Source organism: Aotus nancymaae, unplaced genomic scaffold, assembly GCF_030222135.1.
Source record: "Aotus nancymaae isolate 86718 unplaced genomic scaffold, 86718_ANA_hifiasm-v0.15.2.pri h1tg000059l, whole genome shotgun sequence".
NCBI lineage: Eukaryota > Metazoa > Chordata > Mammalia > Primates > Aotidae > Aotus > Aotus nancymaae.
In genome coordinates, this window is record NW_026988473.1 from 41,398,993 (window position 1) to 41,425,424 (window position 26,432).

General features: G+C 39.4%; 1 protein-coding gene across 1 annotated transcript; it reads left to right on the forward strand.

The window, feature by feature from the left end:
• Positions 1-387: 387 nt before the first annotated feature.
• On the forward strand, positions 388-26,194 carry MRGPRX1 (MAS related GPR family member X1). The gene is given in 5 exon segments (XM_064365604.1): positions 388-444; positions 686-829; positions 25,247-25,636; positions 25,638-25,680; positions 25,683-26,194. Coding segments are annotated over 5 exon segments (1,146 nt in total).
• Positions 26,195-26,432: the final 238 nt, after the last annotated feature.

Genomic DNA, 26,432 nt, shown 5'->3' on the forward strand with positions numbered 1-26,432 from the left:
ATTTCATCACCAAGGTATTAAGCTCAGTACTCAATAGCTATCCTTTTTCTCCTTTTCCTCCTTCCGCCCAATGCCCTCAAGCAGATCCCAGTGTCTGTTGTTCTTCTTTGCATTGTGAGTTCTATATATGTATATAATACAACATTAATATATAATAAAATTATTAATATATATCATAATAAAACAGTTTAATGTAATATCTAATAAAAGAACTGAAGCAAGTTGTTGGTTCTGGAGACTAGGATTCACTAAGACTTTCATCTTTTGAATGAATTAGCAGCATTTGCAATGACCTGAGTGAGATTTAAGACTATTATCCTAAGTGAAGTAACTCAGGAATGGAAAACCAAATATTGTATGTTCTCTCTGATATGTGGGAGCTAGGCTATGAGGACGAAAAAGCACAAGAACGATACGATGGACTCTGGGGACTTGCGGGGAAGGGTGGGAGAGGGAACGGATAAAAGACAATGTGGTGCAGTGTATGTTGCTCAGGTAACGGGTGCACCAGGATCTCACAAATCTCTATTAAAGAACTTACTCATGTAACCAAATACCACCTGTACCCCAATAACTTACGGAAAGATAAACCAAAAGACTTTTACCTTTTATTTGACACATATCTGTGTCAATTGGAAAGAAAATGAAAACCAGCATAGAGAGACTTCCTCTTTCTTGCTGCCAGATTATAGATTCCCTGCTGAAACTCATCAGCTCCTTCCACCCCATCTCCACCTCCAACCCCTACTTCTATATCACTATGATAACCTGTTTCTACATTATGAGTCTATGCATGCTCAGTGCCATTAGCACCAAGGCACTGCAGTCCGTACTGTGGTGCATCTGGCATACTGCTACCACCACCTGAGACAGAAGCCAGCTGTCATATGTGTCATCTTGGTCTTGTCCCTGCTGCTAAGCATCCTTGAAAGGAACTATTGTAGCTTCTTTTTGGGCACTCTAATTTCATTTGGTGTCAGGCACTTTATTTCATTACCATGTAGCTGATATTCTTATTCTCTCTGGGTCCAGCCTGTCCCTACGGGTCAGACTCTGTTTGGCTGCAGGCTCTATATGACAACCTGCTTCTGGTCCCAGTCTTCCACTTCTGCAGCCTACCTGCTGGTATTCAATTGTGTCGGGTTATGGGTTCAAATTGACTACAATTCATTCTTTTGCCTTGATTGCATTGTGTTTATCTTGACCTGCTAGCAGCTGCACCAACCCTATTATTTGCTTTCTTTGTTGGCTCCTTTAGGCAGTATCAGTATGGGAAGACCCTCAAGCTGCTTCTCCAGAGGGCTCTGCAGGACACTGCTGGGGTAGATGAAAGTGGAGGCAGACTCGTTCAGGAAACCTTAAAGCTGTCAGGAAGCAGACTGAGGCAGTGAGGAAAAGCCTCTACCTTGGTCCATCAGATGTGACTTTGACAGTAAACTAAACGCTGCCGTGCCAGACTTGACAATTACCTGCTCCTCTCTCACCCTCATGCTCCCAAAGTGCCTCAGTTATTCTTCAGTGTCTTCAAATAGATATATTTAACATGGCTTTTCTAGTCTTTCTCAGATAAATCATTAGTCCCAAAGTAGAATATCTGTATCTCTCTCTATGATACAAAGAAAGTTCTTATATTATCTTCTCTGGATCTTTTCTTATTCGACACTTTTTACTTTTTCCAGTCTACTTAAATTTTAATTATTTTGGATACATAATTGTTGCACATATATATGGGGCATATGTGTTATTTTAATAGAAACATACAATATGCTATGATCAAACAGGGTAATTAGGGCATCCATCACCTCAAGCATTTAACTTTTTGTGTTAGGAACATTCCAATTCCACTCAATTATTTTGAAAAATACAATAAAATCTTGTTAACTATAGTCACCCTACTGTGCTACCAAACACGAGATCTTATTCTTTCTACCATATGTTTATACCCATTAACCATCCCCTCTTCATCCCCCACTCCCCACTACCCCTCCCAGCCTCTGGTAATCATCAATCTACTCCCTCTCCCACCCTGCTGCCTCCTGCTGCGACTGATAGCATGCTCATGTCCCAGATGGATCCCTACTTCATGTTGTCCCTGTGAGGCATGCAGCCCTCTTCTCTCTGGGATCTGGAAGTAATAAATGACCTCTGTTATTGTATGTGTTTCGCTGAGTCGCCTCCTCTGTCTCACTAACCAATACACTTGAACCTAACTTCTTTCCTGGTCAGGACTGTCCTAGAAAGTGGCTATTGTGGAAAAAATAAACTGGGCACAGATAGTACAAAAGCCACAAGGGTGTCTGCCAGTACAGACAAGTTTCCTGTGAGAGGAATACCTGGGTGTGGGTCAGACATTTAGACATTAGGCCCTCTACCAGGATAAAGAAGCATTACTTGAAAGGCATACTAAACAGCCATGACCACATTCCCTGAGCCCCATTAAGGCAGGAGTAGAGTTCATTGCCACTCTTTTCAGAGTTTTCAAGGCTAGGTTAAAAAGAAAAAAAAAATACAATATCAGGTTTCCTGACTCCAGATTTGATATTCTTCCAGGTCCAGTACTCTGTTGACTCTGTATCCTATACGTACACCCTTGACTTCCAAATGCTGTAGTAGGGCTTGGCTACAGGTGAGGGCTTCCTACAGGAGGGAAGAAGCAGAAAGACAGTGTTTGCAGCCCATGCAGTATGCGTGGTGTTTTAATGCAATGTCACCAGTTCAAACTAAGAACTATTGTGAGTCAGCCCCGGGAATATATCATCAATTGTACAGCTGCGGCTGAAGATGTTGTCCATCATGAAGAATCCTGTAATGCAAGGCCAAAATGAGAGAGGGGAAGATGGCTCGTTTTATAGTAAATACCACATTTTTCTCCTTCCATAAAAATTTAACTCTTAATCTTTTTATACCCTGATACAGATGATGTCTTCAGAGTTGGGTAATCAATCTTAAAATACGAATTTTAAAAAGAATTTTTAAGGTAAGATTTTTAAAATAAATTAGAAACTTTATTTTAAAATTCTACATGTCATACAGCACCACTTTTGAAATATATTTTTGATAATATCTTCATATTTAGATAAAATTGGATTGTTAACTTCAAGTTATCAAAATTGGATTAACTTCCAGTATCTTCTTATTTAGATAAAATTAATTGGATTGTTAACTTCCATTATTCTGATGAGCATAGTAATGCCCATCAATTTCAGAATCTTTGAAGATCCACAGAGAGAGAAGCAAAGCAAGGCTAGAGCATTAGTCGTATCTGTAGTTTTATTTATTCATTTTTAAAGAGAAATTGGTGACAAATATGACACATTCGTATATATACTTGATTTTTAGGGTGGGTTTGTGAATGTTTATTATATATTTTCTGGCCTAAGTACCCAGTTTATAGGCTTCTCCAGCATCACCCTGTCCTTATTCTTGATGACTCCAATGTCCTTGCAGATGGCAATCCATCCTAATTATTCCACCTCCTAAACACCTCCTTCTTTTAATCTTGTCACCTACCCCATTCTAACCATCCAGACTTAGATCTTCCAATCACTGACAATGGTATCACCTCCACAATCTCGGTTTCAAATTTGCACTGCCTGCCCCTCACCTCTAATCTGTATAACTTATTTTCCCTAATGCCTCAACTCTTGCACACCATCTCACCCTCCAGTATCTTTATCCAACATGACTCATTGACCACGGCGTCCTCAGTGTCACCGTTGCTAAGTTTAGATTTCATAACCTATTTTTGTAATCACTACCTTGCGCATACCCTCCACCTCCTTGCCACACTCTCCTCTGCCAACTTGCCATACAAAACTTCATCTGGTTAAATGCATCTCTCACTCCCTCCATGCTTGTTCCTAGAGAGCTAAGTGTGACTAGTATGTGTGTTAACGTCTTTACATCTCACAAGGGGAATCAATTTATCTGGTTGTTAACACAGATAAATGTTAAACCGAGTAATAAAAATTTACTGTTCACAACTATATTCATAATTAATGAAAGATTTAAGAACAAAAACTCTAACGAGATGTTGCTTCTAGAGAACAGGATTTAGGAAGATTTTGGCCTTGTATTTGATGGTTTTGGTGTGTGTCCCTGCTCAAATCTCATGTTAAATTGTAATCCTCAGTGTTGGAGGAGAGGTCTGGTGGGCAGTGATTGGATCATGGGAGCAGATTTTCCCTTTGGAGCTGTTCTCTTGATAGTGAGTTATCACAAGATCTGGTTGTTTAAAAGTGTGTAGCACCTAGCCCTCCTCTCTTCCTCCTGCTCTGGCCATTAAGAAGTGCCTGCTTCCCCTTCTGCCATTATTGAAAGTGTCCTGAAGCTTTCTCAATCATGCTTCCTGTACAGCCTGGGGAACTGTAAACCAATTAAACCTCTTTTCTTTATAAATTACTTCCCTCAGGTAGTTCTGTATGGTAGTGCAAGAACAGATTAATAAAACTTCTGTGCTAAATGCTGTTAATAACCCAGATTTAGCCTTAGTCCCTGTTCCAAAGAGACCAGTGCAGACTCCATTTGAAAATTAATATGAATGTGTGGTCTAACTTGTGTAGGAGCTAGCCAAAGAAAGATACTCATCTCTCTTTTACCTACCATTGAACTCAAACCAAAAAAGCTGCAGGTATTGCTCAAAAATGCTTCAAGGTGAACCAGTAATCCGAGGACATTTGGAGCAAAGGATTATTGGTCAAGACATGCAATAAATTGCCTAAGATTAGGAGGAAAAGCTGAGGGAACATTCCTTGGGAAATTAGGACATTCAAAAGCACTCAGGTTTACAGAGAAATTTCAAAAGTCATGTGCACGTTCAGGGCAAGATTCATGCTCAGAAAACATCTGAGAAGACCATAAGCTTTCACTTCCATCTGAATCCATAGGCTCAGTGTGAGTCTTGTTAAAGGTTGAAGGAGAACCAACACAGAAGCACTCTGCAAAAATTAGAAGAGGTATTCATTTCGCAGGGTTGGGTTGGAGGAGACGTTACTTTCTTTTGTTCCTGTTCTGTTCTTTTTTTTTAACCTCCTACATTCAAGGAAATTTCTGTCATTTAAGATTATCTGAAATACAAGCTAAAGGTACAGCAAGACTATTTATTTTTGCCCGGTCTATATTCCTTGTGTGTGTTCACTGAACTGCATTCTTTCAGTGAACACACACAGGAATATAGTCTATGCAGAAATAAATGTAAAAATCACTGAACAAATGAACTACTGCATCCTTCAAAATAAAGAAGCCCAGTAAACCATAAGAAGGGAAGACTCATCTTTTTCTCAATTACCACAATTATTCAAATGCTCAAATTTCAACATTTGGTAACCATTAGAATAATAGTTAATTCAGGCAAGAAGAATCAATGCATGATAAAACTAGTGGGTTAAAATGGGGGTGAGGAATGAAATTTATTATAGTCTCGAAGTACTTCCTTACGAAAGTCCTACTACTTACAAAGTAGGGGTGGAGGGAAGTAACAATAGTGGAGAAACGTGGCAGAACCATTTTATCAAGTGACGAAGTTAATGCCACCAACATTGGGACAAATTCACATCATGTAGCATGCAATGAGAACTCAGCATCATTTTTGTGGTATTCTAGCCAAAATGTATAACCTGGGTCTAATCTTGAGGACATATTGGACAAAATCAAATTGAGGGACATTCTACAAAATGGCTGGTCTATAACTTTCAACAAAATATCAAGGACATGAAAATTAAAGAAAAGCTGATGAGCTGCTGCAAATTGAAGACCACAGAGACATGGAAAGTGAATGCAACATGTGATTCTGGACTAGATCTTTAAGTTATAAAGGACATTCTTGAAATCTGAATGGAGTTTCTGAGAGAAAGGTGTACAAGATTTCTTAGCACTATTCTTGTACCTTTTCTGTAACTTTGAAATAGTTTCAAAACAAAAAAGTTTAAAATAATCTACATTTTATTTTTGAGAAAGAAAAGCTAAGTCCACTTAAGGAAGGGCCCTGAAATACCACTGTGTGTATAATAGTGATTCCTCTAGTCCTTCCCTGCAGAGATCTATTGCCAGTATTTTGGTTACTATAGTGCCAGCATTTGGATAAAGGAGACTACCCAGATCTAATGAGGGCTGTTATTTCTCATCTGAGTTGACACAGAAATCAAGGGACACAAAGCACCATCATCATCCCCTGTTAGTGAAGTGGCACGTGGAATCAAGAAGCAAATGAAGTCTTGCACCAGGTCTATTTGAGCCCATGGGTCCACAAATCAACTGGTGGCCATCTCTCCAGTTCTGAAATATATCATTGGTATGGACTTACTTAGCAGTCAGCAAAAGCTTCATATTGGTTCCTTGACCTATGAAATGAAAACTACCATAGTGTGAAAGATTAAGTGGAAGCCCCTGAAATTATAACCTCTTCTAGTCAAAATAGTAAATTAAAAAAAAATGCATTCCAGGAGTATTGACTGAGATTGGCACTACCCCAGCAATTTAAATGATACACCAGTGTTTGTCTCAATGACATGCTATTTTATTTCACTGATCTGACCCTTGTAAAAGGCAAATGGATATTGCAGATGACAGTAGTCTACTGACAACTATGAAGTTGTAGTAACAACCACAGCTGCTGTGCCATGTCTGGCATCTTTGCTAAAACATAGCAACATGACCTTGGGTATATGACATTGCTTTTGATCTGACAAATGCATTACTTAAAAATACATCAGGAAGGAGGTTCAGAAGCAGTTTGCTTCAGATTACTTTTACTTTGAGATCTTCTTCAAAGTAAAAGACAAGATATTGTACCTTGTACCCTATACCACCAAGAAAAAAATTCAATGTTTGGTCAGCCTCTTTGGAGTTTGAAGGCAGAATAGTTCACACTGGAAGTTACTGAGATGACTCATTTATTGAGTGATGTACAAGGATGCCAGTTCTGAGGGGAACCCGAAGGAAGAAAATGCCCTGTAGCAGGTTTAGTCTGCAGTACAAGCAACTCTGTCACTTGAGCCATATGACCCAAACATCCCATGGTACTAGAAGCATCTGGGGTAGAGAAAGAAAATATATGGAGCACTCATAAATGGCTGGCAGGAATGCAAAATGGTGCAACCACTGTGGAAACGTTTGCCAGTTCCTCAAAACAGCAAACATAGAGTTACCATATGACACAGCAATTTCACACCTAAGCAGATACCCAAGAGAACTATCTGAAATATGAAAATACATGTCTACACAAAAACTTGTGCAGAAATGTTCATAGCAGCATTATCCATAATAGACAAAACTGGAAGCAAACTAAATGTATATCGACTAATGAATGGATAAACAAAATGTGTGTAAAAATAATGAGATATTAATACATGCTACAACATAAATAAACCTTGAGAGCATTTTTCTCAGTGAAAGATGCCAGACACCACATATTACATGATCCCAATTATATGAAATGCCCAAAGTAGACATATCCACAGGGACAGAAAGTAAATTAGTGGTTGCCTGGGGCTGAGTCAGAATAAGGGGAAGAGGAGCAGGAATTGGAAATAATTGCTAAAGTGTTAAAAGTTTCTTTTGAGAATGATGAAAATGTTCTAAAATGAAAGCGTGATGATATTTACACAACTCCATGAATATCCTAAAAACCATGGAACTGTACTCTTCATATCACACATTAATGGCCACTACGGAGCATCCACTGCAGAAGAGGCAGGAAACAATCACGTGAATAGAATCCAGTAGATGTCAACTAGATGCTGTTGGTGCCCCTCCCCCAGAGATTCCCTTTTTCCAGTTTGGTACGCTTATTCCCAGATGCCAGCTGAATTCCTGCTAACGGCTTATATTTGCAGCTTCACCAGTGAATTGTCCTTGGGTGATTGGAGAGACTTCACGTTACTCACAACCCAGGCTGCCTCGAGCCAATGACTCACCAATATGTGGAGTATACAGAAACCCGGCTCCCCTGACTCAAGCTGGACAAATCTACAGTGAGGTCTATACCAGAGCCTCCTGCAGGAGCCAGCTGAAGCTAGACTTTTCTGAAACCATATTCTTGCCCAGTTTTTGTCCTCTTCCCTGTCCTCCTTTCTCCACTCCTTTACAGGCTTCCCCTGAGGGCACTCCTTAATAAGTCACATGCACATGAATTCTCACTTTGGTATCTGCTTCCGGAGAACCTGACCTGAAATTACAAAAGTGATGTCAACGTTGACATTGACACAAAGTTTAAGTGAAGTTTAAATTGAAGTAATAAACATTTGAAAGTCATCCTCTAGATTAGTGTTTCCCAGATCTACCTGTGACTGAAATCACATAGCAGTTTTTAAGTGCCATTTCCCAGATCCTATCTTAGATCTCCTTAACCAAAACTCCAGCAGTGTGACTTAGGAGGCTCCTCTTTTTATTTTATTTTTCCAAGTTCTGATCTTTCTGATGATCAAGGCTTTGGAATCCATTGATTAGACAAGTAAGTCACATTGGCTTGTTTAAATATACTTCTTTTTTTTTAAACAAACATTTTATTTTATTAATATTTAGCAGCTGAATCACAGTGATGAACTTATATATATGCAAAAATAAATTTTGAGGTCCCTGCTAATATTACAAGTCTATGATTCAGTTATCTATTTATCACAAATCAGTATTTCTTAACTGAAATGATCTTCATTGTAAGCCAATCTTAGAACAATGATTAATTACAAATATAATTTAATGTGTTTTTTTCCTGAAATTCTAACATAAAGTTTTCTGCATATGGTACATCTTTAGTTGATTACATTTTATAGAATGGCACTAATTATTTTTAGTACAAAAGATATATGTGTTACCTCATTAGTCAGAATAGACTAGGTTATGCTGTGGCAAAAACCAGCACCAAAATCTCAGTGACTTAACACAGTAAATGTTTATTTCCTATTCGTACAAAGTACATAGCATGACTGGGAACCTCTCCAGTTGTCCTTCAGGTCCACTGCTTAGCAGTGCAGGCAGCTTCTCTCTTGAGGTATATCCATCTCAACATGAGGCTTTGAGTCCACTGTTTCTAGAAATATTTGCACTGGAAATTAAATGCTTTGGCCCTGAGGCAAATTTGATTACTTCTATTTATCACACAGGCCACAGCCTAGTGACAAGAATTAGTCATATTACACTTCCTCCTTGCTCCAAAAGTACAAGAGCAAGGAAAGGTAATTCTACTGTATGCCCAGAATGAAAGGATGACTGCACGCTGGGGAGACTAGCAATGTCAACAGTTATTAAATATGATGTGGAAGATTCATGAAAGTAGAAAAAAGATAAATATATATACACATGCACACACACACATCACCACTGCTGTTAGTATTTCGTTTATTTCCTTTGAATCATTGAAAATACAAGTTCTTTTGAATAATGTTTATTTCTTTCTTTTTCAGTTATGCATTCTCACTGTAGAACATTTTTAAATACATCAGTGTATACAAAAGAAAATTAGCTATCCTTGCAATCTCACCTCCAAAAGGTAACCACATATAATTTTCAATCAAAAGTGGAATCACACTGTTTACACTTACATGTATAATGCTTGTTCTTCTTATCAATATTTATAAGATCAATTTTTAATTCAAATTTGCTAATGACCATTAATTGTGATTTCATGCAAGTCACTTCTCTCTGGGTCTGTTATTCCATCTCTAAAAGAAAGATATAGAAGATACTATCTCTAAGATGTCTTCCTGGTGATTTATGAATAACAACACCTGATTCCTGTACTTGTTCCTCTCCCACTATCCTCTCTTTCACAAGCTACTCTCAGAACCTTTTGGACCTTGGAAAATACAGACTGAATCAACTTCTCCTGACCCTGACTCCACTTTCAGGACCCAGAACAGCTCCCAGTGGTTGGGTTTCTACCTGTCAAGGTACTGTCAAGAGGCCCCTATTGCTTTCACTGTGATGTGTAAATATCCTTAGGTCCCTGAATCCCTGGCCAAAATCACTGTGGGGGTCCCAGGACCTGGCTTACTTGGATTCAGAGTTGTAGAGAAGTTACCCTGTGATGCTATCTCGCTCTCTAAATATCTGGCAGTTTCCTTGTAAAATGTTAGGGCTAGAAGGAGCTGCAAGAGCATCCAGTCATTCCTGCCCTCTTCTATTTTACACATGGGGAAACTAAGGCCCAGAGAAAAATAAATCACTTGCCCATGGTCAAATGACTACCTAGTGTCAGAGTCATAATTAAAACCAAGGAGATTATTTTACTGAGTATTTCATTGTTTGGTTGGGAGTTGTCTTTAAAAGTGAACTTTTTGGATTCAAGACAACTTAAACTACCAGTGACTAGGACTTGTCCTTTAGAAAAGGTTGATACCTTTGAGAGAGGCAGAAAGAAAGAGAGAAGGGGTAAGGGAGGCAGGAAGTAAAATAAGAGTTTTCTGATGGTCTTGTTTCCAGGCAGCCTCTCTTGCTGTTCTGTCTTCTTAGAAACTGCAGCTATGCTGTATTGTTTGAAGAATCATTTTATTCAAAGATTAACAATACCCCTCCCAACAATAGGAAATTTTCTCAAGGACTGAGGTAAATCATAATTGAAGGACAAAAGAGTCAAGGGTGAGCAATCCCTCAATAACCATCTGCAGAACAACTCATTTCTCAAGTATAGACTTGGAGAGCCCTGGAAGCCAGAACTAGAAGAGACCTTGGAATTACCACATTCATATTCCTCACTATACAAATGAGAAATGCATAGTTCAGAAGGGGAAGTGATAGGATCATAACTCACATGCTTACAGGGTGCAGGGAAATGAAACAAGCTGGACCCAGGTAAGAGATACTTTAGATACGTTACATGAAATGTGTGACTTTCCCCTTTAAGAAAAAGATCTGAACAAACAGTTGATAAATGGCAAATAACACATGCCCATAGTAATGGGGATAATAGCAAGGACTGTGGCAACCTAGACAAGCCCTGCCTCAAGGAGGCAACTGCTCTCCATCTCTATTTGGTCACTGTCATTTAGGGATATGAGCCTGAGGTTGCCAAATATTCTGTTATTTTTTAAAATATGAGATGCTCTAATGTATTAAAAATGACAAAAACTAATTTGAATTAATTTCAGGCCAAACAGAACCCATCTGGAGTCTGAATTCAGCCTCAGGTTTCTGGTTTGTGCCTTATAGCCTAAAAGAGTGAGATGTTGGCAAGGGAACCTCTGGGAAGCCCTGAACTCTGATTTCAGTTCAGTCATCCACTTGGTTTCTGACCTTCCTGAAATCATTTCTTATATATTTTTAAAATATGCACTTAAAACTATATACTTAAAAATAGAGCTGCAAACTGTGTTCACTTCCATGAATAAAAAGCATAAGGTGCCCTGAAGGAGCACGATGAGGTTGTGGTTTTCCTCCGTATACTTATCAGGTCAATCAGAGCTGGAAGAACTAAGAAACCACGTGATAGATGCAATCACTCCTTGATGTCCAGAGGTTCCTGCTTATAATAATAATAATAGTACTTACTTCATATGACTAATCTGAGGATTAAAATAGGTCCTATCAATTAACTCTTCAACCAACTGCTGCTGGCACCCAATTGACAGTCCTTGCTTTACTCCTGAAATGTGTATGAGCATCTCTCTCTTCATCCAAAGTTGTGGGTAAAGTGGAAATAAGCAGTATTTTAAAGTTTCTTCCCTGATCCAACTATGTGCTGCTTACAAGATCATTGCTTTAGCTTCAAGCACACACAAAGACTGAAAGTAAAGGAATGGAAAATGATATTCCACATAAATGGGAAACAAAAGACAGTAGAGGTAGCTGTATGTAGATTAGATAAAATATAGATTGTCATAAACTGCCATAACTGATGAAGAAGGTTATTATATAATGATAAAAAGGTCAATACATCAAGATGGTATAACAATTGTAAATATAGATGCACCCAACACAGGAACACCATTAATAGAATAGAAAGGAGAAGCAGAGAGCAATATAATGATAATAGGGAACTTCAATACCCCACTTTCAATAATGTATAGATCATCCAGATAGAAAAACCAATAAGGAAATAGCAGATGAAAAATGCTATAGACCAAACAGTCCTAGGAAATATACACAGAACGTTCCATCCAAAGGCAGTCAAGCTCACATGGAATGTTACGTGGTAGGCTATAAAAAAGGTCTTAAAATATAATTTCTGACCACAATTGTATGAAACAAGAAATCAAAGAGAGGACAAAACTTGGAAAATTCACAAGTATATGTGGAAATTTAACAGCAAATTCCTGAAAACCAATGGGTTAAAAAAGATCTCAGAAAGAAACAAAAAAAATACCTTGAAAGAAGAGAAAATGAAGACATTTCAAAATGAGACAAATGAAAATGAAAACACAATATACCAAACTTAATAGATGGAGCAAAAGCAATTCAAAGAAGAAAGTTTATAGTGATTAACACCAACATTAAGATAAAAGATGTTAAATAACTAAAGGGTACCAGACTTAATACCTGCATGATGAAATAATCTGCAGTACAACCCCCATGACACAAGTTAACAAACCTGCACATGTACTCCTGAATTCAGAATAAAAATTTTAAAAATAATAAAGGAAAAAAAAGATTTTAGATAAAAAACCTAACTTTACATCTCAAGGAAGTAGGAAAAGAAAAACAAAAGCCCAAAATCAGCAGAAAGGGGGAAATAATCAATACCGGAGAAAATAGTAAACTAAATAAGGAATAGAAAAATAATAGAAGAGATCAATAAACAAGAGTTGGTTTATTGAAAAGACAAACAAAATCGACCACCTGTAGCTACACTAAGAAAAAACGAGAGAAGACTCAAATAAAGATCACAAATGAAAGCAGAAACCTTAAAACTAATACCACAGTAATACTAATGATCATAAGAGACTACTATAAACAGTTTTACACCAAGCTGAATTATATAGAAAAATACATTCCTAGAAATATACAACCACCAAGACTGAATCATAAAGAAATAGAAAATCTTCACAAAAAATTATTCAAAATGGGTCATAAACATAAATATAAAAATGCAAAAGTATAAAACCCCTAGAAGATAAGATAGGAGAAAATCTAGATGATCTTGGGTATGATGATGACTTTTTAGATACAACACCAAAGAAATAATATAGAAAATAAATAATAAGATGGACCTTACTAAAATTTAAAAATCTGTTCTGCAGAAGATAACATCAAGATGACAAGAAGACAAGTAACCAACTTGGAGTAAATTTTGTATGACAGAGCTGACAAAGGACAGTTATCTAAAATATATTTTTTAAATCTCTTAAAATTCAACAAAAAGGAAACAGGGAGGCAGAATGGATTAAAGCTCTGGACAGAGCAGCATGTGAAGTCTCACATTGTGAAGTTTAGCTTCAGATCAATGGCAAGAACAAACCAGGAATCCCAAGAGGACCCATAGACCGTTTGAAGGAAGCAGACTGCTCCTGAAGGACCTGGGAGACCCAAATACTGTGAGTGCCCCAACTGCGGAAGTAGGAAAGGGAGACTTTCCTCTCCCCAACACATGCCCCCACTGAAGAAGCAGAAGGTCTGTTCGCAGGAGAAGTTTCCAACTTTATCTGGAGCTGAGTCAATTTGGAGAGCTGAGTGAAATACAGATGTAGAGAAAGCAGCAGAAAGGCACTGGGAGCTTGCTGGGTCCCCTAGCAGGCCACTCCTGCCTGGCACCACAGGTATCCATCCAGAGGGTGGCCAGAGGAGCAGGAGGTAAAACTCCACAGGGAGAAAGAAATCTCTAGCTGAATTTTGTAACTATTTGAACAGGGTGAGAAGCCTCCTGGCCAGAACTTGGGGGAGGGTGCAAATCCAGTGTTCAGACTCCATAGGTGAGGGTAGAACCAAGCCCTTTTCATTTGCAGCTGGGGGGCAGATATCCTGGAGCATATTTTCAAGCCCATCTCACCCTCTGCCTGGAATGGATTCAGGGATATTGGAAGGGGGCATAGTGGGAGTGAGACCAGCCCTTTGGTTTGCGTGGGAGCTGGGTGAGGCCTGTGACAGCTGATTTTTCCCCACTTCCCTGACAACCTGCATGACTCAGCAGAGGCAGCCTTAATTCTCTTAGGTACACAACTCCAGCGACCTGGGAATCTCACCCCCATCCCCTACAGCAGCCACAGCAAGATCCACCCAAAGAGAGTCTGAACTCAGGCATGCCTAACCCTGCCCCCAACTGATGGTCTTTCTCTGCCTGTCCTGGCAGCCAAAGACAAAAGACATAATCTCTTGGGAGCTCTATGGCCCCATCCACCACCTGAGAAACCCTAATACTTATCCAGGTGATCCCCACGGAAAACTTGTATCCTCCCTAAACTACTGCAGTTGATACTCTTGAAAGCATCACCTGGCTGAAGGCCAACCACACAAACCATTACAGCAACTCATAAAAGAACAACCCTGCCTGAAGAAAGGAGAAAATATCAGATAACTCCACAACTTGTAACATCCTGACTAACCGGAGGTCCTGAATCTGTCCATGTGGCAACTTTACTGCCAGCACAACCAGCATTTGGGGAGAAAAAAAAAAAACAACACCCTAAATAAAACTACAACCAAGGTCTCACACAAAGTCCACCTCACCCCCCTACTACCTCCACCAGAGCTGGTTCTGGTATCCATGGCTGAGAGACCCAAAAATAGATCACATCACAGGATACTTTGCAGACACTCCCCAGTACCAGCCCAGAGCCTAATAGCTCCCCTAGATGGCTAGACTCAAAAGAGAAATAACAGTCATAGCAGTCTGACACTCAGGAAGCTCCATCCCTGGGGGAATCGGCAGAGCGCCATATCAAGGGAACACTCCACGGGACAAAAGAATCTGAAGAGCAGTCCTTGAGCCCCAGATTTTCCCTCTGACATAGTCTACCCAAATCAGAAAAACAATTCTGATAGCACAACTAAACAAGGTTAACATCCCCCCAAAATCACACTAGCTCACCAGCAATGGATCCAAACCAAGAAAAGGTCTCTGAATTGCCAAAAAATAAAAATAAAAGAATTCAGGAGGACGATTATTAAGCTACTCAAGGAGGCACCAGAGACAGGTGAATATTAACTCAAAGAAGTTTTTTAAATGTTACAGGATATGAACAGAAAAAAATCCCCCAAGAAATGGCATAAATTTAGAAAATCACAACTTCTGGAAATGAAGGACACAGTTAGAGAAACACAAAATACACTGGAAAATCTCAACAATAGAATCAAACAAGTAGAAGAAAGAACTTCAAAGCTGGAAAACAAGGCTTTCAAATTAACCCAATATGACAAAGGCAAATAAGAAAGAATTTTTAAAAATGAAAAAACCTCCAAGAAATTTGGGATTATGTTAAACAACCAAACCTAAGAATAATTGGAGTTCCCAATATGTTAATGACCAAACATAAGAATAATTTGTGTTCCTGAAGAAGAATAAAAATCTAAAAGTTTGGAAAACATATTTGAGGGAATGATCAAGGAAAATTTCCTTGGCCTTGCTACAGATCTAGACGTCCAAATACAAGAAGTGCAAAGAACACCCATGAAATTCATCACAAAAAGATGATCACCTAGGCACATATTCATCATGTTATAGAAAGTCAAGATAAAAGAAAGAACCTTAAGAGCTGTGTGGCAAAAGTTAACCTATAAAGGAAAATTTATCAAATTAATCACAGATTTCTCAGCAGAAACCCTACAAGCTAAAAGGGATTGAAGCCCTATCTTTAGCATCCTTAAAAACAATTACCAGGCAGGAATATTGTATCCAATGAAACTAAGCTTCATAAATGAAGGAAAGGCAGAGTCTGTTACAGACTAACAAATACTGAGAGATTTTGCCACTACCAAGCCAGCACTACAAGAGCTGCTGAAGGAAGCTCTAAATCTGGAAATAAAACCTTAAAATACACCAAAATACAACCTTCTTCAAGATTAAATCTCACAGGACCTATAAAACAATTACACAATTAAAAAAATAAGCTAGTCAGGGCAACAATTAGCATGATGAATAGATTAGCACCTCACATCTTAATACTAACACTGAATGTAAATGACTCCGCTTAAAACATACAGAATGGCAGAATGGATAACAATTCATCAACCAACTATCTGCTGTCTTCAAGAAACTTACCTCACGCATAAGACTCACATAAACCTATGATAAGGGTGGAAAAAGTCCACTCAAATGGAAGCTAAAAGTGAGCATAAAAGAATAAAAATATTCTTATATTGGACAAAATAGACAAGGAACAACAGTTAAAAAAGACAAAGGTATAATATAATAATAAAAGGTCTAGTCCAACAGGAAAATATCACAATCCTAAACATGTATGCACCTAACACTGGAGCTCCCAAGTTTATGAAACAGTTACCACTAGACTTAAGAAATGTGATAGATGGTAACACAATAATAATAGTGTGGGACCTCAATACGTCACTGATAGTACTAGACAGGTCATCAAGACAAAAAGTCAGCAAAGAAAAAAAGGATTTAAACTATAGCCTAGAACAAATGGACTTAACATTGAGATTCACATAATGTTCTTCCCAACAACTGCAGAATATACATTCTATTCATCAGCACATGGAACATTCTCCAACATAGACCCAGATGATAGGCTACAAAACAAGTATCAACAAATTTAAGAAAATCAAAATTACAGCAAGTACTCTCTCAGACCACGGTGGAATAAAATTGGAAATCAACTCCAAAAGGAAATCAACTTCAAAACCATGCAAATACTGGAAATTAAATAACCTCCTCCTGAATGATCATTGGAACAAAAAGGTGGAAATTTAAAAATTCTATGAACTGAATGATCATAATGACACAACCTATTAAAACCTCTGGGATAAAGCAAAAGTGGTGCTAAAGGGAAAGTTCATAGCATTAAATACACACATCAAATGTCTGAAAGAGCACAAATAGACAATCTAAGGTCACATCTCAGGGAACTAGAGAAGCAAGACCAAACTAACCCCAAACCCAGCAGAAGAAAAGAAATAACAAAGATCAGAGCAGAACTAAATGACACTGAAACAAACAAACAAAAAACAAAAGATAAAAAGATGGTTCTTTGAAAACGTAAACAAAATTGGTCACCAATGAGCTTTACCAAGGGAAAAACAGAGAAGATCCAAATAAGATCAATTAGAAATGAAACGGGAGATATTACAACCAATACCACAGAAATACAAAAGATCATTCAAGGCTGCTGTGATCACCTTTATGTGCACAAACCAGAAAACCTAGAGGATATACATAAATTCCTGGACAAATACAAACCAACTAGATTAAACCAGGAAGAAACAGAAACTCTGAACAGACCAATAAAAAGCAGTGAGATTGAAATAAAAATTTTTAAAAATTGCCAACAAAAAATGTACAGGAAGAGATGTACCCACAGCTGAATTCTATCGGACATTCAAAGAAGAATTGGTACCAATCCTACTGAAACAATTCCAATATATAGAGAAACAGGGAATCTTGCCTAAAGCATTCTATGAAGCCAGTGTCACCCTAATACAAAAACCAGGAAAACCCTGGTAGGAACTAATTATTATGCCTACTTTAAGGATGAAGAAACTGAGGCATAGATGACACAAATTATTCATTCAAAGTCACTCCACGGGCAAGCTGAGATGGAAATGATGATGAGTACTGTTCTGCCTGGGGCCAGGGCCAGGGCCTTCCACTTGGGGGCAGCACTGCAAAGGCCACTGCATGTCTGGAAACTGCAAGCTGTGCAGTGCAGTGCAGTTTTGCTGTGTGAAAACCAGGAAATGACATAACAAAAAAAGAAAACTACAGACTAGTATCCCTGACGAATGTAGATAAAAAAATCCCCAACAAAATGCTAGCTAACTCAATCCAGCAGCATATGAAAAAGATAATCTACCATTATCAAATAGGTTTCATACCAGGGATGCAGGGATGGGTTAACATACACAAGTCAATAAACGTGATACATAAGATAAACAGAAAACAGAATTAAAAACAAAAATCTCATGATCCTGGCAATAGACACTGAGAAAGCATTTGACAAAATCTAGCATCTCTTTATGATTAAAACCTTCAGCAAAATCGGCATAGAAGGGACTTACCTTAAAGTAATAAAAGCCATTTATGACAAACCCACAGCCAACATTATACTGAATGTAGAAAAGTTGAAAACATTCTCCCAGAGAGCTGGAACAAGACAAGGATGCCCACTTTCACCACTTCTATTCAACACAGTAGTGGAAGTTTTATCCAGAGCAATCAGACAAGAGAAAGAAATCAAGGGCATCCAAATTGGTAAAGAGGAAGTCAAATTGTCCCTGTTCACCAATGATATGATTGTATACCTAGAAAACCCTAAAGACTCATCCAGAAAACTCCTAGAATTGATACATAAATTCAGTAAAGTTTCAGGATACAAAATCATTGTACACAAATCAGTAGCACTGCTATACACCAATAGTGACCAAGCTGAGAATCAAATCAGGAACTCAAACCCTTTTACAATAGATGTAAAAGAAAAATTACTTAGGAATATACCTACCCAAGCAGGTGATAGACCTCTATCAGGAAAACTACAAGATGCTGCCAAAATCATAGATGACAAAAACAAACAGAAATACATCCCATACTCATGAATGGGTAGATCAATATTGTGAAAATGACCATACTGCCAAAAGCCATCTACAAATTCAATGCAATTTCACCAAAATACCATCATCATTCTTCACAGAACTAGAAAAAACAATTCTAAAATTCATATGAATTTTTAAAATTTTTTTAATTAAAAAAAGACCTGCATAGCCAAAGCAACACTAAGCAAAAAAAGAAAAAAATCTGGAGGCATCACATTACCCACCTTCAGACTATAATACAAGGCTAAAGTTACCAAAACAGCATGACACTGGCATAAAACTAGGCACAGAGATCAATGGAAAAGAATAGAGAATCCTGAAATAACACCAAATACTTACAGCCAGCTGATTTTTGACAAAGCAAACAAAAACATAAAGTGGGGAAAGGACACCTTTTTAACAAATGGTGCTGAGATAATTGGCAAGCCACAAGTATAGAAGAATGAAACTAGATTTTGTCTCTCACCTTATACAAAAATCAACTCAAGATGGATCAAAGACTTAAATATAAGACCTAAAAACATAAAAATTCTAGAAGAGGCCGGGCGCGGTGGCTCAAGCCTGTAATCCCAGCACTTTGGGAGGCCGAGGCGGGTGGATCACGAGGTCAAGAGATCGAGACCGTCCTGGTCAACATGGTGAAACCCCGTCTCTACTAATACAAAAAATTAGCTGGGCATGGTGGCGCGTGCCTGCAATCCCAGCTACTCAGGAGGCTGAGGCAGGAGAATTGCCTGAACCCAGGAGGCGGAGGTTGCGGTGAGCTGTGATCGCGCCATTGCACTCCAGCCTGGGTAACGAGCGAAACTCCGCCTCAAAAAAAAAAAAAAAAAATTCTAGAAGATAACTTCAGAAAACCCCTTCTAGACATTTGCTTAGGCAAAGACTTCATGACTAAGAACCCAAAAGTAAATGCAACAAAAACAAAACTAAATTGGACTTAATTAAACTAACAAGCCTTTGCACAGCAAAAGAAATCCTCAGCAGAGCAAACAGACAAACCACAGAGTGGGAGAAAATCTTCACAAACTATGCATCTGACAAAGGACAAATATCCAGAATCTATAAGGAACTCAAACAAATCAGTAAAAAGAAAACAAACCATCCCATCAAAAAGTGGATTAAGGACATGAATAGGCAATTCTCAAAAGAAGATATACAAATGGCCAACAAACATAGGAAAAAATTATGGCATTTGCAGCAACCTAGATGGAATTGGAGACCGTTATTCTAAGTGAAGTAACTCAGGAATGGAAAACCAAACATCATATGTTCTCACTTGTAAGTGAGAGCTAAGCTGTGAGGACACAAAGGCATAGAATAATATAATGAACTTTGAAGACTTGGGGTGAAGGATAGAAAAGAGGTGAAGGATAAAAGACAACACATTGGGTACATGTACACTGCTCGGGTGATGGGTGCACCAAAATCTCAGAAATCACCACTAAAGAACTTGTCCATGTAACCAAACACCACCCGTTTCCCCAAAATACCATTGAAATAAAAATAATAATAATAAATGATTTAATTTCACAAAACTTTAAAAAAAGTCTTACTGTTCAGAGTTGATAAAAAAAAGAAGTAAGAATGAAAAGTGTAGCAAGTGGAAGCCTCTAGACAATGGGATTCTAGATTTTCACCTTGCATACCCTTTTCTAGTATTTGGAAAGAAAGCATACACATGAATATATTACCACCGTAATAAAGAAAACACCAAAAAAATGGTGTCAGGACATTGTCACCCTTGAATGATCCCATTTTTATTTTAAAGTCTCATAATGGAAGTTCATATTGCTTAATGTGATACCTAGGCTTGTAATGGAAGTTCACATTGCTTAATGTAATACCTAGGCCCTTAATTGATTTTTAAAATCAGGATAGCAATCATTTACAGGAAGTTGAACAAGATGGGATGTGATGGGAGAAGCTTACATGTTTTGGAAAGGGACAGAGGCCAAGAATCATCTCAGTTAGGATTTGTGTCTCAAATACCTCTGGCCTCTGATTTGTCCATGCTCCTCATACAGGAAATAAGAAGTCTGTCCAGTATCTTCATAAGCCTGGATTGCTCACCAGCATTCAATCCAGCTCCTGTAGGCATCTCCTGAATTAAGCAACACAAAAAGTGTCCTCTGAAGTCACTGAATCCCAGAAAGGCTCTCCACCTTTAGCACAAAGGAGGTCTGCACCTCTGGACAAAAGAGAAAAAGATAAGGGTAAATACCAAGAACTGTCTTCTTCCATAGTTAGTTACGGTTTTAGGTACAAGATCACATTCCAGTGTTTCTACCTTGGTGCTACATGCAAGGGATCATGAGCTTGTTTCAGGAAAAGAGGGGAGACATGAAGCATCCTTCTGGAAACCAAGTACTACCAGCCCAGTCTGTGTGAATTCCAAATAGGGTCCACCCTTCTGATTTATCTCCCCACATCACCTCCTTTATTCCAACATTCAATCTGCCCTCATGGAGAGAATGCTGCCTCTAACATTCATTTAGTGAGCAATGGGACATACAGGCATTGCTTTACAGAGTTGAACTGCTGTAGAAGCAGGTTTTGTTGTTTTACTTACTTTTCAAGATCTTTCTTCCTTATCTATCTGGAAAGTTTCAAGGAGGACATGAATGGTTCAAACTGAAATGACTGAGGAGTGTTTCATGAGGGAACTATTTACAAAGATATGCAGGGTTAAGGAAAAGAGACAATGCCTGGATCAGCACTCTAAGCAGCAATACCTAGGGGAGCACTACTTCCTCCCCTAGGCTGAAAGGGACAGGAAGGAACAGTTACCATTGACACCATAGCCATAGCTGTAGCCATAGGGGTGGGAGAACACGAGCGGGCAGGTGGAGGAGCCCAACACGGCCAACACACAGCCACACAGGCTAATATGGTTTGGCTCTGTGAACCCACCCAAATCTCATGTTGATTGTAATTCCCAATGTTTAAGAGAGGGCCTGGTGGAAGGTGATTAGATCATGGGGACAATTTTGCATGAATAGTTTATTAACACCATCCACCTTTGGTATTGCTGTTGTGATGGTGAGTGAGTTATCATGAAATCCAGTTGTTTAAAAGCATGTGACACCTTCTTCCTCTCTCTCTTGCTCTTGTTCTCATGGTGTGAGTTGCCTCACTCCGGAGCCCTTTGCCTTTCACTATAATTGGAAGCTTCCTGAGACCTCCCCAGAAGCAGAAGCCGCTATGCTTCCTGTACGGCCTGCAGAGCCATGAGCCAATTAAACCTGTTTTCTTCGTAAGTTTTCCAGTCTCAGGTATTTCTTTACAGCAATTCGAAAATGAACTAATACACAGGCAGAGAGCCAGGAGGTGGAAATCCCATGTCACTTTTCTGCTGTCTTCCAGTATCCTACCAGTGTGTCCCAGTGTCTCAATTCCACCAGAAACAAGAATTAAAAAGAATCCCACTGATGTGGTACATAGAAGCCACTCTCTTGAGGTGTCAAACAGGATAGAGAAGAATGGAAAGCAAATCCTCATGGCAACTAGGACTATCGTTCTCACATTCTTACATCCTCCTACTTCCTGTGGCTTTTTCTGTCTCAAGGTGATTGATTCCTGTCTAATTTGGCTCCGTCAAGCTACTTTAATGTTTGGCATGTCTTTCTCTACTGTCACTGCTATGCAGAAATGTTTGCATTCATCAAAAATGCATAGAAAATAAAATGTAATTTTAAAAAGAAAAGACATATTTCTTTGGCTAGAATATAAGTTTGGCTGCTCTTATAAAGACACAAAGTAGAAATATCTTAAAAAGAAAGTACAGTTGTGCCTCTAGCTCACTACACTAGGTTCTGAAACTGCAGATTCAGCATACCATAGGTGGAAATTATTTTAAAAAGAAAGGTATGGTGGAGTCGTATACGTACTGAACAGGTACAAACTTGTTTTTCCTTGTCATTACTTCCGCAATAATACAGTAAAAGAAGAATTTACATAGCATTTGTATTTTGTCAGTCATTCTAAGTAACTTAGAAATGATTTAATGTATCTGGGAGAAAGTGCGTAAGTTGTATACAAATATTGTATCATTTTGTATAAATAAATTGAGCATCTGCAGATTTTGGTGTGTGCTGGGGTTCCAGAAATAATCCTCTGTGAATAACCAAAGATGACCATCTTTGAGATCCGAGCTGGAAGCTCCAAGGCATCATATATCAGAATTCAAAAATTGCAACTCCCAGTGCCTACAGAGTTGCCCTCATTCTTGTGATCCTACCTGGTTCCCAGGCACATCAGCATTCCAGCATGTTGGAAAAGGATGAAAGAAAGGGGAGGCTTTGATCCTACTGTTGATCCCCTGAGTCAGGACTTGCTTATATCACTTTGGTGTATCTTCCATTGAACAACACCTGGTCATATAACGGCACCAGCATCAAGGAAAACTGGCATGTGGGTCCTTGTACTGCTTTTACACTCAGAATTGTCAAGTGACCAAAGAGGAAAATGAATATTGGGGCAACATAGCAGTCTCTTCAGACCCTGACTGTCTTTGATTCTGTGCTCACATCAAGATTTTTCAAGAACTCCTCAGAAATAATGAATGATGGGGTAAAGAACAGTTCAGAAGTCTCATGCATGGCTCCAGGGACCAGGGGCTGGTATTGAACCTGCTCTTCACGTTGTGGTCTCAGGAAAACCCTTTAATTCTGTAGGCCGTGGCTTCATCTTGTGTTATATGATGATAATAACATAAATGGTCTTCAAGGAACGCATGCTAAATGTTGGTGATGCTACAATGAAAAAGATAAGACATGATATAGTCCTTAGGGAGCTTCAGGTTTCATGAGGAAGACAAACATATCACACCCTAAATATAGAGGGACGAAGTGTTTAGTGCTCCAAGTGTGGATAACAGAGGTTCTCCTTTTCCTCTCATTTCATTTTCGGGGCCAATCAGGGCTGTGGCAGCTTGTCTCTCTACTAGAGCTCATGATGGACACATTCACTCCTGATGCTCCTCTGTACTCCCAGCAGAAGGTGCATATCCTTTCTTCCTGGAAGCCTCTGACCCTTGTGCATTCTCGGGATTCCAGAGTTAAGGTGGCCTCTACTAGGCAAAAAGGAACTCCTGAATTTATTCCTAAATAGCTTTCACTCACTTCTATTTTGTTCCTTATTTGATTTGCTTCTCATTCTCTATCTGAAGTTTGTTTAGGTTAGTTTTTTTGGAGGGTTTTTTTTTTTCACTCCACAATTTTGACTGCCAACTTGGATTTTACTTGAGAATCACTCCTCTGCTTTACCCCCTTTAACATGTATAATTGACACAGGGTGGTGCTGGGTCTAAAGGGCTGGTCAAAGACTGGAGTCAGTTCTCTGGGCTCAAATTCATACTATATAAGTCCCAGGACAAATGATTCACTCTTTTTGTGCTCCAATGCATTATCTGCCATATGAGAATAATACTAATTCTTACCTCCTAGGCTCTTCAGATGATTAAAAGAGACAATACCTTATAAACTCTCAGCTGCTGTTATTCTCCCAGATTAGAACTACTCCTCATTCTCCAGTTGAAATCTGCATGAATATACTTATACTGTTTATACTCCAAGCCCTACACTATCCCTATTTCCTTCGTGAACTCCTGTAATACAAATATTTTCATCAACAGAGAAACAAACCAAAGATCTTCTGAAAGAGAGAAGGAAATAGGTTTGCATTGTGTATACACAGCAGAGCACTGAGTAGTCCCCCATAGATGTTCCCACACTTCAATTACCTCCTTCAGTGGCACTCAGACCTCGCCCGCACTTACTCTTTCCTCTGCTCTATTGCTGAGCAATCCAGCTCAGACCTACACCCTACCCAAACATTGTGTACAAAAATGCTTCTAGGTGTTCAGCAAAGCCACACTGAGACCTCATTTCAAAGGCATATCAGTGGTCAAATTCAGGTTTGAGTCACACATCAATCATTCTTCTCAACACAGTTAGAGCTGACCACAAATAGAATTCTGATGAATTAAATTCTCTTCATCTAATTACACATGTGTGTTCTAATGCCCTACATTGTGCTTTCATTTTTATTTTCCATTTCACCCAAATCTACCATTACCACTAGGTTCCTCATACATGCATTCATTCATTAAGTGAATATTGATGAAGAGCACAGTGTGCTGCTCACAGAGCTAGGCACTGGGAGTATAAAATGTAAAATGTGGTCCTGTCTGCAATGATAGACACACTGAGTTATTTCTCACCCACCAGGCCCAGCCATTTTCACACTTATCCTAGTGAAAGTCCCATTCTTCTCTGGCTCATAATGCATGGTCTTCTTTCCTGTCCATGGATGAGCAGTCCTAGTCATGAGGGTGTCACAACCACCTCTTAGTGTATCTCAATTCCTCCACCTGAGAGAAAATGTCAGGCCCAGGCTAGAGTAATGTTCAGGTCCACAGCCCTGGCCAGGTGAGTGGGGTGTTTTGATCATAACGTTATTCCCATGTAAGTACATAACATGCGTGGCAGGCAGCAGAGAGAGGTCAGGCTTCAGAATCAATAAGAACTGGATTTCAAACTGGATTTGAGGGGACCCTCAACTTTTGATAGGTGATTTATTATCTGTGAGCCTCTGTGTCTCTCCTCTTTAAAATGAGGACACTCCTTGCAACGAGCAGACCCTGATCCTCACCGTGCTGACATGCATCATCTCCGTTGTCGGGCTGACAGGAAACGCAGTTGTGCTCTGGCTCCTGGGCTTCCGCATGCGCAGGAACGCCTTCTCCACCTACATCCTCAACCTGGCCGCGGCCGACTTCCTCTTCCTCAGCAGCCACGTTATATATTCCCTGTTAAGCTTCATCAATATCATTCATCCCATTTCTAAATTTGTGTATCCTGTGATGATGCTTTCCTACTTTACAGGCCTGAGCATCCTGAGCGCCATCTGCACCGAGCGCTGCGTGTCCGTCCTGTGGCCCATCTGGTACCGCTGCCGCCGCCCCGCACACCTGTCAGCGGTCGTGTGTGTCCTGCTCTCGGTCCCTGTCCCTGCTGAGGAGCATCCTGGAGTGGATGTTCTGTGGCTTCCTGTTAGTGATGCTGATTTTGTTTGGTGTCAAACATCAGATTTCATCACAGTCGCGTGGCTGATTTTTTTATTTGTGGTTCTCTGTGGGTTCAGCCTGGTCCTGCTGGTCAGAATCCTCTGTGGATCCCGGAAGATGCCGCTGACCAGGCTGTACGTGACCATCCTGCTCACAGTGCTGGTCTTCCACCTCTGCGGCCTGCCCCTTGGTATTCAGTGGTTCGTGTCTACTGTGGTCCACCTGGATTTTGATGTCTTATTTTGTCATGTTCATCTAGTTTCCATTTTCCTGTCATCTCTTAACAGCAGTGCCAACCCCATCATTTACTTCTTTGTGGGTTTCTGTAGGCAGCATCAAAATTGGAAGACCCTGAAGCTGGTTCTCCAGAGGGCTCTGCAGGACACGCCTGAGGTGGGTGAAGGTGGAGGGCGGCTTCCTGAGGAAACTCTGGAGCTGTCAGGAAGCAGATTGGGCAGTGAGAGACAGCCTCTGCCCTGTCAGTCAGACGGGACTTGAGAGCAACACTGCCCTGCCACCCTTGACAATTCTATGCGTTTTTCTTAGCGTTATGCCTCAGAAATGTCTCAGTGGTTCCTCAAGGTCTTCAATAGATGTTTATCTAACCTGACAGTCCCAGTTTTCACCCATGGAAAGCATTAGTCTGACAGTACAATGTTTACCTAAATATTCTCCTTGATATTACCAGTACATTTTTCCTGTTATCTTACCCTGAATCTTTCCTCCTGAACACTTT